Here is a 13,059-nt window from a genome sequence, read left to right on the forward strand (position 1 = left end):
CACATATGGATATAAATTGGAAAAATCATAAAAAAGGAAGTAGACCACCAAATGAATTTATACCTATTATTTTGACTACGGTAAGACTGCGACTAACACATGAACTCCAAGTTGAACAATTTTGACTGAAATAGTGGCAACAATGGACAGTTTTATAATTTTTGGTCCACTGTGTACCACTCTCCCCTACTGTAGTATGCTCATTGCTGCTTACGGTTGACTGGTTAATCCCTCAGATTCTACGGTAGCCAATATGCGTCCAGATTTTCGTGCCACAGACAGCTTGATTATTTTGCAGGCTCCACAAGCTAATTACGTCAGTAGATGCCCAATCACGTACTAATAAATTATTTTTATTTTAAAATAACGCCTTACAATAAAAACCCTGAAATGGACGTGTGAGAGAATGGAATCAAAAAATTAATCTTACCTTATTAAATAAGGGTTTAAACTTAATGACCGTTTTAAACGTGCCAATTACACAATAATATAAAAATTACTTTCAAAAATGTCTCTTCACTTGAGAGTCCCTCTATCAATCCGCTATTTTTCCCATTCCTTTCTCCCACACGCGTTATCAGTCAAGGCCTCTCAAAATTTTGTAAATATTCAAATTTAACCTTGTGGGGCCATCTGAATAACGAATTCGATAAATTGTTGCTCACGAAAAGGCAACTTTATTATTTAAAAGACTTATTATTCTCCCATTTTGAACTGTAATTATGGAGTTCAAGAATTTTTACTCGTTACATTATGTACGACAGTTTTTCAAAAATCAACCACAATGGGTTTTTGTATGATGTAACAAAAAGGAATGGGATGTTATTATTAAAAGACGGCACCTTTGCGTTAATAAGAAACATATAAGGAGATTACTACAAACATTATCAAGCGGTATTGTATCTTCGAATTTAACAAATGCGAGTATTTTCCATATATGTAAGGCCAAAATAAAGAATTCCACTGGAGCTATGGTGCTACTAAGCGAAATTCTTGTCAAATGCATGTTAATTGATGATGAGATTGTAGTTCCTTTGATTGCTGAGCTAGAGTAGTGGGAGTTTTGTGTTTTGGAGGTATGTTTCAAAACTGCGGAATTTTCCGCTGGTATAGGTTTTTAACAGAATAACTCTTTCAGGTGTTCAACTTTTGCCTTGTTAAATTTAAGTGCGACAAAAGCATAGCAGTGATTCCTGAAAGTTGAACAATAAACAAAGATGATGACAATGCAATCTGCTATTGGCCAAGGATCTGCAGTAAACAGCAAGTGCAGAAGCTGCATCCCGTAGTTGGCCTCAGTATAAAGTAAAAATTATGAAACAGTGTCGTAAGTACCTTGTAAATGAAATGGTTCAAAATACTAAATTGCGTTTGTAGAAACGTATGAAGATGCATTAGCGCTAGAGGAAAAATTTCTGACCACTGAAAACACCGAGTCCGAAATGGATGAAGCAGAACAAAGAGTTGTGAGAAGGAGACAAAAACAAAAAAAACATTATATCGACTTTCAGCTGGAGACTCCACCGTCAATAGGTTCTGTATCCAGGTCTGGACGTCTGGTTCTGAAGAAGGTAATAATATAGTATTTATTTAACATAATATCGCACATACATACTGTAAACTAGGCGATTGTATTGCTGCATTTCATAATTTTCATTTGTGTATTGCATGTTCAAAACTTTCTTCTAGGTGAAGTTCCCGACTCTCAATCCCCACTGGATGAAATTGAGGATTTTGTAGAGAACTTTAGACAAGAAACGATTTCTATTATGGAATCCAGGGATGAAGGTTTATATCATCTGCTGTATAACATGTTAATGTTTTACTTTATAGATATTAGGGGAAAGTGACCTATGACGGCCCTGTGCCTCTGATGGCCCTCTTATCATATTTTGTTAAGTGCAAGGTGTGTTGCCAATATTTAGTATTCAATGCAGCCCGCGTGGCAACAGCAGTGCGCCTGTGAAGTTTCGTGCGGGTACATCGTTTCGGTGCTGCACTATAGCAAAAAAATTTTTGGAGAAAATCCGCAGAAAAACCGCCAACGCAGCCAAGAGGAAAATCAATAAACAACTGGAAAGTTATAGCGACAACGAAGGTATTGGGGAAGTCTCTGATGACAACTCAGATGCCGCATGCTTATACTGCAATGAATTGTATTCCCATTCACGTAGAAATGATTTTTGGATAAAATGCCAAAAATGCAAGAGTTGGTGCCCCACCGAATGTGCTGGGGCCACTAGGATGGTTAAAATGTTTACTTGCGATCTTTGCAAATAGCGACATACAACTTTATAGTTTAGAAGACATATTCCTTTAGAAAGAATTATTTTTTATTTTGTAATATTTCGCTTTTGCAATAAATAAATGGGAAACACTTTTTAATTTATAACGAATATTACTTATTTCCTAAATCTGGCTTTTTTACCCATTTAAAATATATAGGGCCGCCATAGGAACTATGTGCTCATAGGCATATATGGATGCACAGACCGCGGCCCGTCGGTCGAATACTGGTGGCCCGCCGACAGCAAAAATAATACTCCCGTACATTCGAAAAATATTGAATTCTATTCCAGAATAAAACGAAAAAAAATCTCGATTAAATTCGTTTGCTTGAAGAAGCGCGGCGGCCGGCGGCGCAACGACGATTGCTCGCGTAGATACACGGAGCTTCCAGAGTCGGTTTCAAGTTTCCGACGCGCCACGCTAATCGGCAGTGACCGACAGTTCGGTTTTAATTTGAGTGAAGTGTCAACAGAATGCAATATTTTGATCCACATTCAACGTAGATTTCCTGTTGCAGTGTTAACCCGTCAAGTGCCGTGTATAATTGTGTTGTGAAATCGTAAGTAAAACTCTGTTTTAATAAGTGTTTCCCTACCCATTTAATCAATTCTTTTGATAATTTAAAAAAAGATGAGTAATTTAAGTAGGTACTGTAATTGTTTTTAGGTGCTGTGTTAATCCTAGCCAGGATTAGAAAACAACATGGACAAACCAGGACCTAGTAAAAAACGTAAGGTTAAAGATGAAAATCGGCAGTTTCAAGAAATTTGGACTGAGAAATACTTTTTTGTATGGTCGCATAACAAAGTCGTTTGTTTAATTTGCAAGAATTCTGTTGCGATTGCAAAGGAATATAATGTAAAAAGGCACTATGAAACGCAGCATCCTTCTTTTACCAAGTTTACAGGCGAATTAAGAAAGCAAAAAATGTTGTCTTTAAAACGGGAGCTTATTGGTCAGCAAGCTATGTTTACAAAACCCATTCAAGATTCAGAAACAGCTACAGAAGTTAGTTATGAAATTTCTCAAATGATAGCCAAGCGAAGTCGCCCTTTCAATGATGGGGATTTTGTAAAAGAATGCATAGAAATTGCCGCTAAGAAAATGTGTCCAGAAGCAGCAAAAAAATTTGAGAAAATTCAACTGAATCGTATGACTATCCAAAGACGAATTATGTCTTTGTCGGGTAATATTTCGGAACAATTATCTGAAAAAACTAAGATCATTGAATTTTTTTCATTAGCACTCGACGAATCCACTGATATTAGTTCCACAGCTCAACTTCTCATATTCATACGAGGTGTTACTCAAGATTTTGAAGTCTTAGAAGAGTTATTAGGAATGTGTTCATTGAAAGGTCAAACCAAAGGAGTTGATATACTCAATGTACTTTTGGATGAGTGTTCAAAAACTGACTTGGACTTATCAGAATTAGCGGGAGTTGCGACTGACGGTGCTCCTTCGATGATAGGTGTCAATTCCGGGCTAGTTACTCTGCTGAAAAACCATCTGCATTAAAAAAACATAAAGGCTGAAGATCTCATGCAGTTTCACTGCATTATACACCAAGAAGCCCTTTGTGCTAAAAAAATTGATTTTCAAAATGTCATGAAAGTGGTAGTTTCGACTGTAAATTTCATAAAATCACGAGGACTCAATCACAGGCAATTCAAACAATTCCTTGATGACATCGAAAGCGAATATGGAGATTTACTGTATTATACAGAAGTAAGGTGGCTAAGTCGTGGATTGACACTGGAACGATTTCTAAATTTAATAGAAGAAATTGGAATATTTCTGGCGGAAAAGCAAAGGGATGTCCCGGAACTTAAAAATCCTGATTGGTTGTGTGATTTGGCTTTTTTAGTTGACATTACAAATCATTTGAATATCTTGAACACACGGCTTCAAGGTAAAAATCAACTGATATCCCAGCTCTACGCTCATGTATCATCCTTTCAATGCAAGCTGACACTTTTCAGATCGCAATTGAATTCTGGAAATTACAATCATTTTCCGAATTATAAGAAAATGGCTGAAAAATTCAACAAAACTGTGATTAATTTCAGTTATGTAAAAAAGCTGGATATTTTGATTCAATCTTTTCAAGACAGATTTTAGGAGTTGAAAAAAGTGAAACCTCTGTTGGACATATTCAGCAATCCTTTCACGATTTCAGTTGAAAATGCGCCAGAGTCAATGCAGTTAGAAATTATCGACATTCAAAACGACGAAGATTTACGCAACAAATTCAACGAAGGGGACTTGCTGAACTTTTACCGCTGCATTGATAAAATTATGTACAGAGTTGCGCACAAACGCTCTGAAATGTGCCAGCTTATTTGGTTCTACCTATATATGTGAACAAACTTTTTCAATACTTAATAATAATAAAACAAAAAATAGAAACCGCCTTGCAAATGAAAGTTTGGAAGCAGTTTTACGTGTTGCTACAAGTAAATTTGAGCCAAATATAAAAAAGATTGTAAGCACTATGCAGTGCCACGCTTCAAATTAATAAATTCCTTTTTAATTTTAATACATTATTATCAATTCTTTATTGTCTTTAATTACCTATACTTCTGGCGGCCCGCCATCAGTTCATGATTTGCTCGAGTGGCCCCTAGTCTTAATAAGTCTGTGCGGCCCTATGATGGCCCCCATGAAGTTTTTTAAAAAAAAATATGGTTTCATGGTAAAGAAGAAGTGTTTGAAAATTTCAATGCTATCTTACAAGGGTCCCTATACTAGCTTCCTTTTGACCCAATTTGTCTTAAAACACAATAATTATCAAAATTACAACCAATTACAGTTAGGGGGGCCATCATAGGTCACTTTCCATAGACATACTAGCTGCTCCCGTAGTCATCACTGGAAACCCGCACTATACGTCTTGTAAGTAATAAAATTCTGTAAGGGTAAAGTATGGAACATTTCGTTTTAGTTGAACAAGCTTTGCCGTGTAGCGCACTTTTAGAAATACAGGAACTGGAAAAGCTTCTATCAAATGAAGATGTTTATAAGCAGCTGGTACGTGTAGGTATAACGAATGATGAGCTGCCCTAATAATTTTATACAGACTGTCTCTTGCTTAATATTGATTCATAAACTACCTGTTTAGTTTTTTTGCAGTATGCACTCATAAACATTTATCACTTAACAGTAGTTATTGCTATTATACCTATACACATTTAATAAGTTACTCTTATATTAGATACTGGAAAAACAGTATCATCTATAAACATACATTTTTAGCGCATTTCCACAAAAATAAAAAAAAATGCGCTATTGTGGCCACTTTGTCCGTCCGGCCATCCTTTGGGACGCTACTAGTTCTTTATCTTAAGAGCTATTGTTCTACTTTTTTCGCTATTTGGTTCGTTATGGTGTCAAGGCTTACACCAAGGAAGGAATTTTTTCTGTACCGCTTACAAAAAATAGTTATTATAAAAAACAAAAAAAAAAAACACTTTTTACATGTTCCATAATTTTACACTTTTTCCGTTTAATAAAGATCCTAGAGATCGTTCATAATTTTGTATTGTCGTCTGTCTGTTGGTATGTCCGTCTGTTCCTTTGTCTGTCCATCTATCTGTCCGTGTGACCGATAACTTTTGTTAAATAAAATCGGACAACCAATATATATCAAACGAGCTCCGATTAATGAAATGGCATCCATGTAATTTGTTCGTATATTGGTAAATTTATTTCATAAAATTTTTTGATAACACATGTACAAATATATACATTACATAACAATCAATCCTCTTCTAATTATTATTTGGAATAATACAAGAAATACCTTTGTGATGACCAAAATGTATATCGTAAATTGATGCTTTTAAGTTCGGAACGTTAGAGAATAAGCAATCAATATGAGATCCGGCAATTGTTGTAGGGCTGCTAATGTCAAGAGTGCCTTTTAAACCACAGTTATTGAAAAAATTTAGAAAATTGTGGTTGGTCTTTTGCGTCAGATCAATGTTTATATCACCAAATAATATTACATACGCTTTCTATTATATTCGAAATAAATTGTCTGAATAAAACAACTGAAAACTGTAGACTTCTGTAAATCATAACATATGTGACGCTTTGAAAATTCCAATAAATTGCTAAACAGTGGCCTGTACTGCTGGTAAGAGTTCTCCAACACATGAACAGCACTTGTTCCAATTCTCTGGTATACAACGCTACCGTCTTGACATTTGCCGAGAGATCGAATTTGTTCGATGAACAACGGCAAAATTGTTTAGATCAACTACAGTGAATTTTTTTTAAATGCGAACATAGGAGTTTGCATGCAATGTAATTTCCCTATGTTCGATTTAAAAAAAAAACACATCAATCTATTGAGTAGTTCAAATGAGTAGTAGATACAATTGACAGCTGTCACATTTTTAAAAATACCGTCGTCCAATTTAATTACGAAATCGGTTAGGTTATTGCTTAGAATGTCAAGGAGGACACTTCGAACATTTATTGTAATTGTTTTCGGTATTTATTTTCTTATTTTCATCATTTATGTATTGAATAGATCAAATTAGTAGAATACCAGGTGCACATGACCTACAAATAATTGAAGGTTGGTTCACAATGAGTTGTGGTGTCAGTGCGTGGCCTGTGAGGGCAAGTTATCGTAAGTTTCAGAAAAATGTATCCTAAAGTTGCTGTGGCCTCACAAGAAATCTTACCGAGTGCTCTTCATCATAAAGACTATTAGAGTTGCTGTTCATAGTCACACAAGTTGCGCGATTTGGGAGGGTGAACCGCGCACACCTCATAGATTGATGTGTTTTTTTAAAAATCGAACATAGGGAAATTACATTGCATGTAAACTCCTATGTTCGCATTTAAAAAAAACTCACTGTATATCAGTGTCCAAAATATGTGGTTCCACAAACGCCGCAAACGTTGCTGATGCAGGGCACAAATCACTTGATATAATCTTCCTTGTGTTTCATTAAATACTCTACATTTATATAAAAGAGTGTTATTTCTTCACTAAAATCTTGCAGAAAGAAAAATGGATACTCAATGTCAATTGCTCTCAGCCGTTTCATTTCTGCTGTAACTGAATCGGTTTTAGGTGGTTTGGGCTTTTCGAAATCACCGTCGATGTACAAACCTTCTAAGCTTGTAGCTGGGCTGCACGCTACATAAAGTAGTTCTCTGGTTAAGGCCCGGGTTCCAAGCCTACGGACACAAACAACATTTGGAATTGAAGATCCCTGAGACTTTGTGATGGTCGTAGCAATAGCAGCTATTAAGGGAAGCTGTTGTCGAAGTAACTCAAGTCCTTGTTTAAAACGTATTTCATCTAATTCCCAAGTTTTTCGTCTTTGCTTTTTCGATATGATATGTTTTTCGACAAGTATTTTGGCAAATTCGGAAATTTACTTGGTACACTAGTTTCTTTTAATCGTGGCAACGTTCAAGTAATGAAAGCGATCTCACCCGTTTTTGTATCCTGTTGGGAAATCTTGTAGATGAAATCCTCCTTTACAAAGTGACATTCACAGACTCTGCTATTCTTATTCGGCACAAATTTTTCGTAGGGAATAGCTGTTAGCCATTTTCTACGTCATCTACAGGAAACTAAAACACTCGCACTTTCTCACCGCTTGCATAATTGCATGTACAGCCGAGAACGCAACACTTCAGGAGCATTACGATCAAGTACATTTATTACTACTCTATTGAGGTTTGTTGAAAGTACAAAAAAGATCAAATAAAACGTTCAAATGATAAATAATGGGTAAAATTTAGATCACTTACGGCCGGTATTACGAAGTAGGGTTAGCTGTAAGAGCTACGGCTAACTCTCAGCTAAACAAAAAGTAGCGTATTACAATACTGAGCTAGCTAGCGGTTGTCGAGATAGCCGTCAGATAGCTTAGCCGTCACCAAAAGTGCCTGCTATCTCTGAGCCAACAGATCGTAGCCAATGAGACGCCGGCAATATTCAATCAGAATAATTGTTGTCATCGAACGCATTTCTGTCAGTTAATCGTTTTTTAATCGTTTCGAATCGAATCGACCACTAAATGGCGTTATTGAGACATTTAAATGTAAATAGTGATAGTGATGATGAAATGTTAGAAGGGTTTTTGCAAAAGACGAGAGCGCGAAAACGATTCAGGCAACTTATAACATTGTTCGACGAATATAACGACGACGAATTCTTCATGAGATTTCGTCTTACAAAACCAACCGTCGCAGCGCTTCACGAGCAATTGGTGGATCAGATTAAATTTCAAACTAACAGGTAATAGAATAAAACGCTAAAGATTTACGTTACATTGTAAAATACGTCTAATATTTTATATATTTCTAGGAACAATGGGTTATCATCACTGAATCAGCTCTTGTTAGCGTTGAGATTTTATGCATGTGGGAACATGCTTATAACGGTAGGCGACTTCACAGGAGTGCAAAGGCGACAGCATCTCGAGTTATTTTTAAAGTGTCGAGAGCAATTGCAGCACTTCGAGAAGACTTTGTTACTTTTCCGTCTACTGATGAGGAACGAAGGGAACAACAACAACAGTTTTTCCAAATAGGTGGTTTCCCCCGAATTATTGGTGCAATAGATTGCACTCACGTAAAATTGCGATCACCTGGGGGAGAAAATAGTGAAGATTTTAGAAATAGAAAAGGATGGTTTTCCTTAAATGTCCAAGCCATTTGCAATGCTAATCTAAAAATTACAGACATTGTAGCACGTTGGCCTGGATCAAGTCATGATCAGACATATTTTAATAATTCTAACATTAAACAAGTTTGAAAATGGGAACTTCGGAAACGGGGTTCTTCTTGGTGACGGTGGGTATGGGGCAACAAGATATTTGAAAACTCCCTTAAGAAATCCTGTCCGTCCGGAGGAACACGCATACCAAAATGCGCATATTAGAACCAGGAATACAATAGAAAGAGTATTCGGAATCTTAAAGAGAAGGTTCCCCGTTTTGGCATTAACACTAAAGCTACAGATAACCACTGTACAAGCGATCATTGTTGCTTGTGCTGTGTTACACAACATTGGAGTAGATAATAATGAAGACGAACCTCCTATGGATGGCGACTTAGAAGAACAGGTGGAAGCTGGAGATATACCGCTTGAAAACAATATTAATAATAACATTAATGCAATAAATGTAGATTTTTTAGAATATTTTAGAAATAGATTAATACAACAATAACAAGTTATGCAAGAACATTTGGCTGGTGTTCGGGAAAAGGGGTATAAGTCCAATTTTGGGTAAAATGAGATAAGTGTGTCATATACTTCAAAATGTAGAGTTCTTTGCATGAGAAAACGGGTATAAGTCTAGCTTAATCCTATCCAAGGAATTTATATAGTGTTGAGGGGTATAAGTCGATTTGCAAAGGATTCTTGTGTGTAAAGTGATGTAAGTGCACTTATGTCTATACATTGAGCCCACAATGTTTGTGAAAAGTGGTATAAGACGACTTATTACCATATACGCTATAATGTTGTTTTGTGAAAAAGGTGATATGTAGACATGTAGGTACCTATTTTTCCCACTATCGCACTTAAATAGTAAAACCATTTTTATGTCCTTTGGATGTATGGAGGAACATAAAATGGCTCAGATATTCTAGGAATCCTGGTTTGGTAGACAAGACAAAATTAGATAGGGAGGAACCATTTCGATGTATGTTTTTAAGAAAAACTAACCCAATTGCTGATTCCGATTGAGAAAACGAGAATTATGATGGCGAAAATTAATGCTAATATTTGTGTAAAAGGGTACTTGTTGAGTTTAAAAAATATTTTTTTTGAGAAAAAGGGAACAATTTGATTTTTTTTATTATGTAATCATTTTATAAATGTAAATTTATGTTTTATGTAAACTAGAGTCAATAAAAGCGTTTAATAAAAAAAATTAGAACTCAAACTTATTTAAAACAACAAAACATAATTATTACTCTTACGAAACTTTAAACCCGTTTTTCTCGAATATGACATTTTCGACTTATTCCCCTTCTCCCGAACACCAGCCATTTGAACATTAAAAAATTCTAGTTTTGTTTTTAACCATCAGTTGACATTAAATACTTTATCTCTAATTTTAGTTTTTGAATTTGTAGATCCTTAATTTGCTTCTCTTTTTCGAATAAAATGTTTTATCTGCTTTCCCGCTCCTGGAATTCCTTTTTTAATAAGTCTTTTTGGAGGTCTGCCAATTCTCTTCGGGCCTTTGTCCACGATTGCATAACTGCCTGGTTTTGTGACGGCGGTTTGGCTGTCCTCTTAACCGCTCCTAAAAGTGGATTATATAACGATTACATTCATTTTCATTGCTTTAATGCTAGTATTCTACATACACTTCCCAGATGATAAACGCGAATAGATGTTTCAATGAAATTATATTTACCCGAATGTTTTCTGACTGCAGTCTTAAATTGTTCTCTTCTGCTGCCACTCGGTCCGACTATATTTATATCGTTTTGTATTTGAATGTTTTCCATATCTATTGGTAAATCATTCAATGTTAATGCATCCTCAATCAATATTGATGCATCGCCAATGTTTGCAACAGTTTCTTCTTCTACGTTCTACAAATAATAAATTCTTAGAATCAGATCAAACAAACGTCATTTCTACAAAATTAATTACATACCTTTTTTGTATTCGAGTCGATGACAATATTATTATGGTTTATTACATCACCATCAAAATTAGGGGGGAGGCCATCGCAGCTAAATTTTATTATTTCCTTAACTTGTTCGTAAAGTAAATCAATTTTTGGATTTTCAAATGGCCCACCTCCTGTGGCTATGGTATTAAGCCTAACAGCAGCAAAAACTTTCCTAGTATCCTTCTTCAACTTATCGAATTTCGATCGCAATTGCTCAGCGGTTCTCGGAGTGCCGCTGCATGAATTGAAATCAGTAGCTATTACATCCCATGCCTTTTTCTAAAATGTTGTGCTTGTATGAACTTATTTAATTCACAAATAAGTATATAAAAGATGCACCAACCTTATCTTGCCAACTTTTTGAATTCGTCACTTTATTTTCAACAACATTTTGGTACTTACGGACCAGGTCCACGAGTAAGAAGCACTCTTCAGAACTGAAATTTGCGGACCTTTTGTTCATTTTCGTGACTCAAATCTATAACTCAATTTTATATCAAATTATGACAGCGCAAGGCGGAAGTTTGTGCCTAACTATTTGTTTTTAGTTCGCTTTACTACCAACGTGCTAAAACACATCTAGAAAGTTACTGAAAACATAATGCAGTCATGGCTATCGTTCAGCTAGCTAACTATGACTTGGTATGATGTCGTATGACACCTTATAAGGTAGCCGATAGCTATCTCCGGGCCGAGAGATAGCTAGCCGAAACATTTAGCCGCCATATGTAATACCGGCGGTTAGTGACTGAGTTGTGTCATTAACACACCGTGACTGAGTACTGAGCCTGAGTATACGCAGGCCTACAAGGCGTGACGTCACATCAGTTTTAACGCCAGTACTTCGTCTTTGTATTTTAGGTGTTTTTGGTTAGTCCCATAATCAATTCTCTTCAAAATACAAAATAAAGGCGTCTATTTGTAAATGTGTTTTGTAGGGAAGTCCTTCAGCGTTCGGAGCGTCCATTATTTTAGCCTTTTCAAGCAGCTGCCGCATTGCACCCTTCTCCTATTGATCCAGAAATTCATTTTATTAAAATTTTAAATTATATTTGCTACAATATAATGGGTGGCAGTATTTCCAAAAAAAAAAACAGTTCAATTTACCGCTGACAACATCGTGTGCTAATGCCCAGATTCCTTCCGTACTTAACTTCTGGTGATATGCTACATTGTATTCATCGCAGTCTATTCTTCGATGAAACAACCTAATGGCATTAAGCGGCGGCTGGTTATCATCTGTTATTTTTCTACTTTCTATCAGCTTTACATCTGCGTCTGTCATTTGTCCTTCCGCCATGTTATTTAAAGCAATGCAAAATGCATGCTGCCCACGATGACGCATGATTTCCTCTAATTCATAAAGTTTAAAATTTGCCCACAAAGTATTTCCCAAAATATCTCCAGAGTTTGTTGACGGTAGTAGAAACACCAAACGACCAAAAACGGGCGGGAGTTGTCGTAAGTGGCTACAGTGACTCTATATTGACAGTGTGGCCATAATGTGGTCTCACTTTCTATTGGTTGTTCTGAAATCGGCCATGTTTGAACCAGATCTTTTGTTTACATCGCGCTTTTACATGTAGTCTGTCGCAGCCGATTATTATCTGATGTGTATAACTTGAAGTTTCCCTCTAAATTAACAAATATTAAGTAAAAAAAAACGTGTTGAAACGTTCGATTAGGATTAGAGACTGCATATTCTGCTATAACGTAAGTACAAGTTGCGAACGTTTTAAATGTGAACATTGCCTTTTTGAAACAATTAATAAATCGAATCTGAAAGTAAATAACTTACAGTTTCTTAAGACTTTAAATTTGATCCGCCTGAGTATGCAATAAGTACCTAATCAATAATAAATATATGTGATCACACAAAGTATCTAAACACTTTCAAATGTGAACCTTGCAATTTTACACGGTATGATATTAATGTGTTAGTATCGTTTTTGTCCAGGTCATTGCAAAATTTGCATCTTATTGGAGCCCTATAGTTTGCATTTAATGCCATAGGGTGCAAGATATTTCATGAAGGTGTTTCCGAGGGATTATGTGAGAAGAAACATGTCCACCACCTTTTTTTTCTTTTTTTTTTTCTTTGAAT

The 13,059-nt window shown here is 35.9% G+C and overlaps 1 protein-coding gene across 1 annotated transcript; it reads left to right on the forward strand.

The window, feature by feature from the left end:
* The first annotated feature begins 2,991 nt into the window (after positions 1-2,991).
* LOC116163817 (general transcription factor II-I repeat domain-containing protein 2-like) lies at positions 2,992-3,807 on the forward strand. The gene has a single exon (XM_031477950.1). It carries the CDS (start codon positions 2,992-2,994, stop codon positions 3,805-3,807), a length of 816 nt encoding a protein of 271 aa, XP_031333810.1.
* Positions 3,808-13,059: the final 9,252 nt, after the last annotated feature.

Source organism: Photinus pyralis, unplaced genomic scaffold (genome assembly GCF_008802855.1).
Source record: "Photinus pyralis isolate 1611_PpyrPB1 unplaced genomic scaffold, Ppyr1.3 Ppyr1.4_LG1, whole genome shotgun sequence".
NCBI classification, from domain to species: Eukaryota; Metazoa; Arthropoda; class Insecta; order Coleoptera; family Lampyridae; genus Photinus; species Photinus pyralis.

Excerpts from the sequence above, each read along its gene's own strand:
- LOC116163817 (XM_031477950.1), top strand. The coding sequence starts at position 2,992 with ATGGACAAACCAGGACCTAGTAAAAAACGTAAGGTTAAAGATGAAAAT.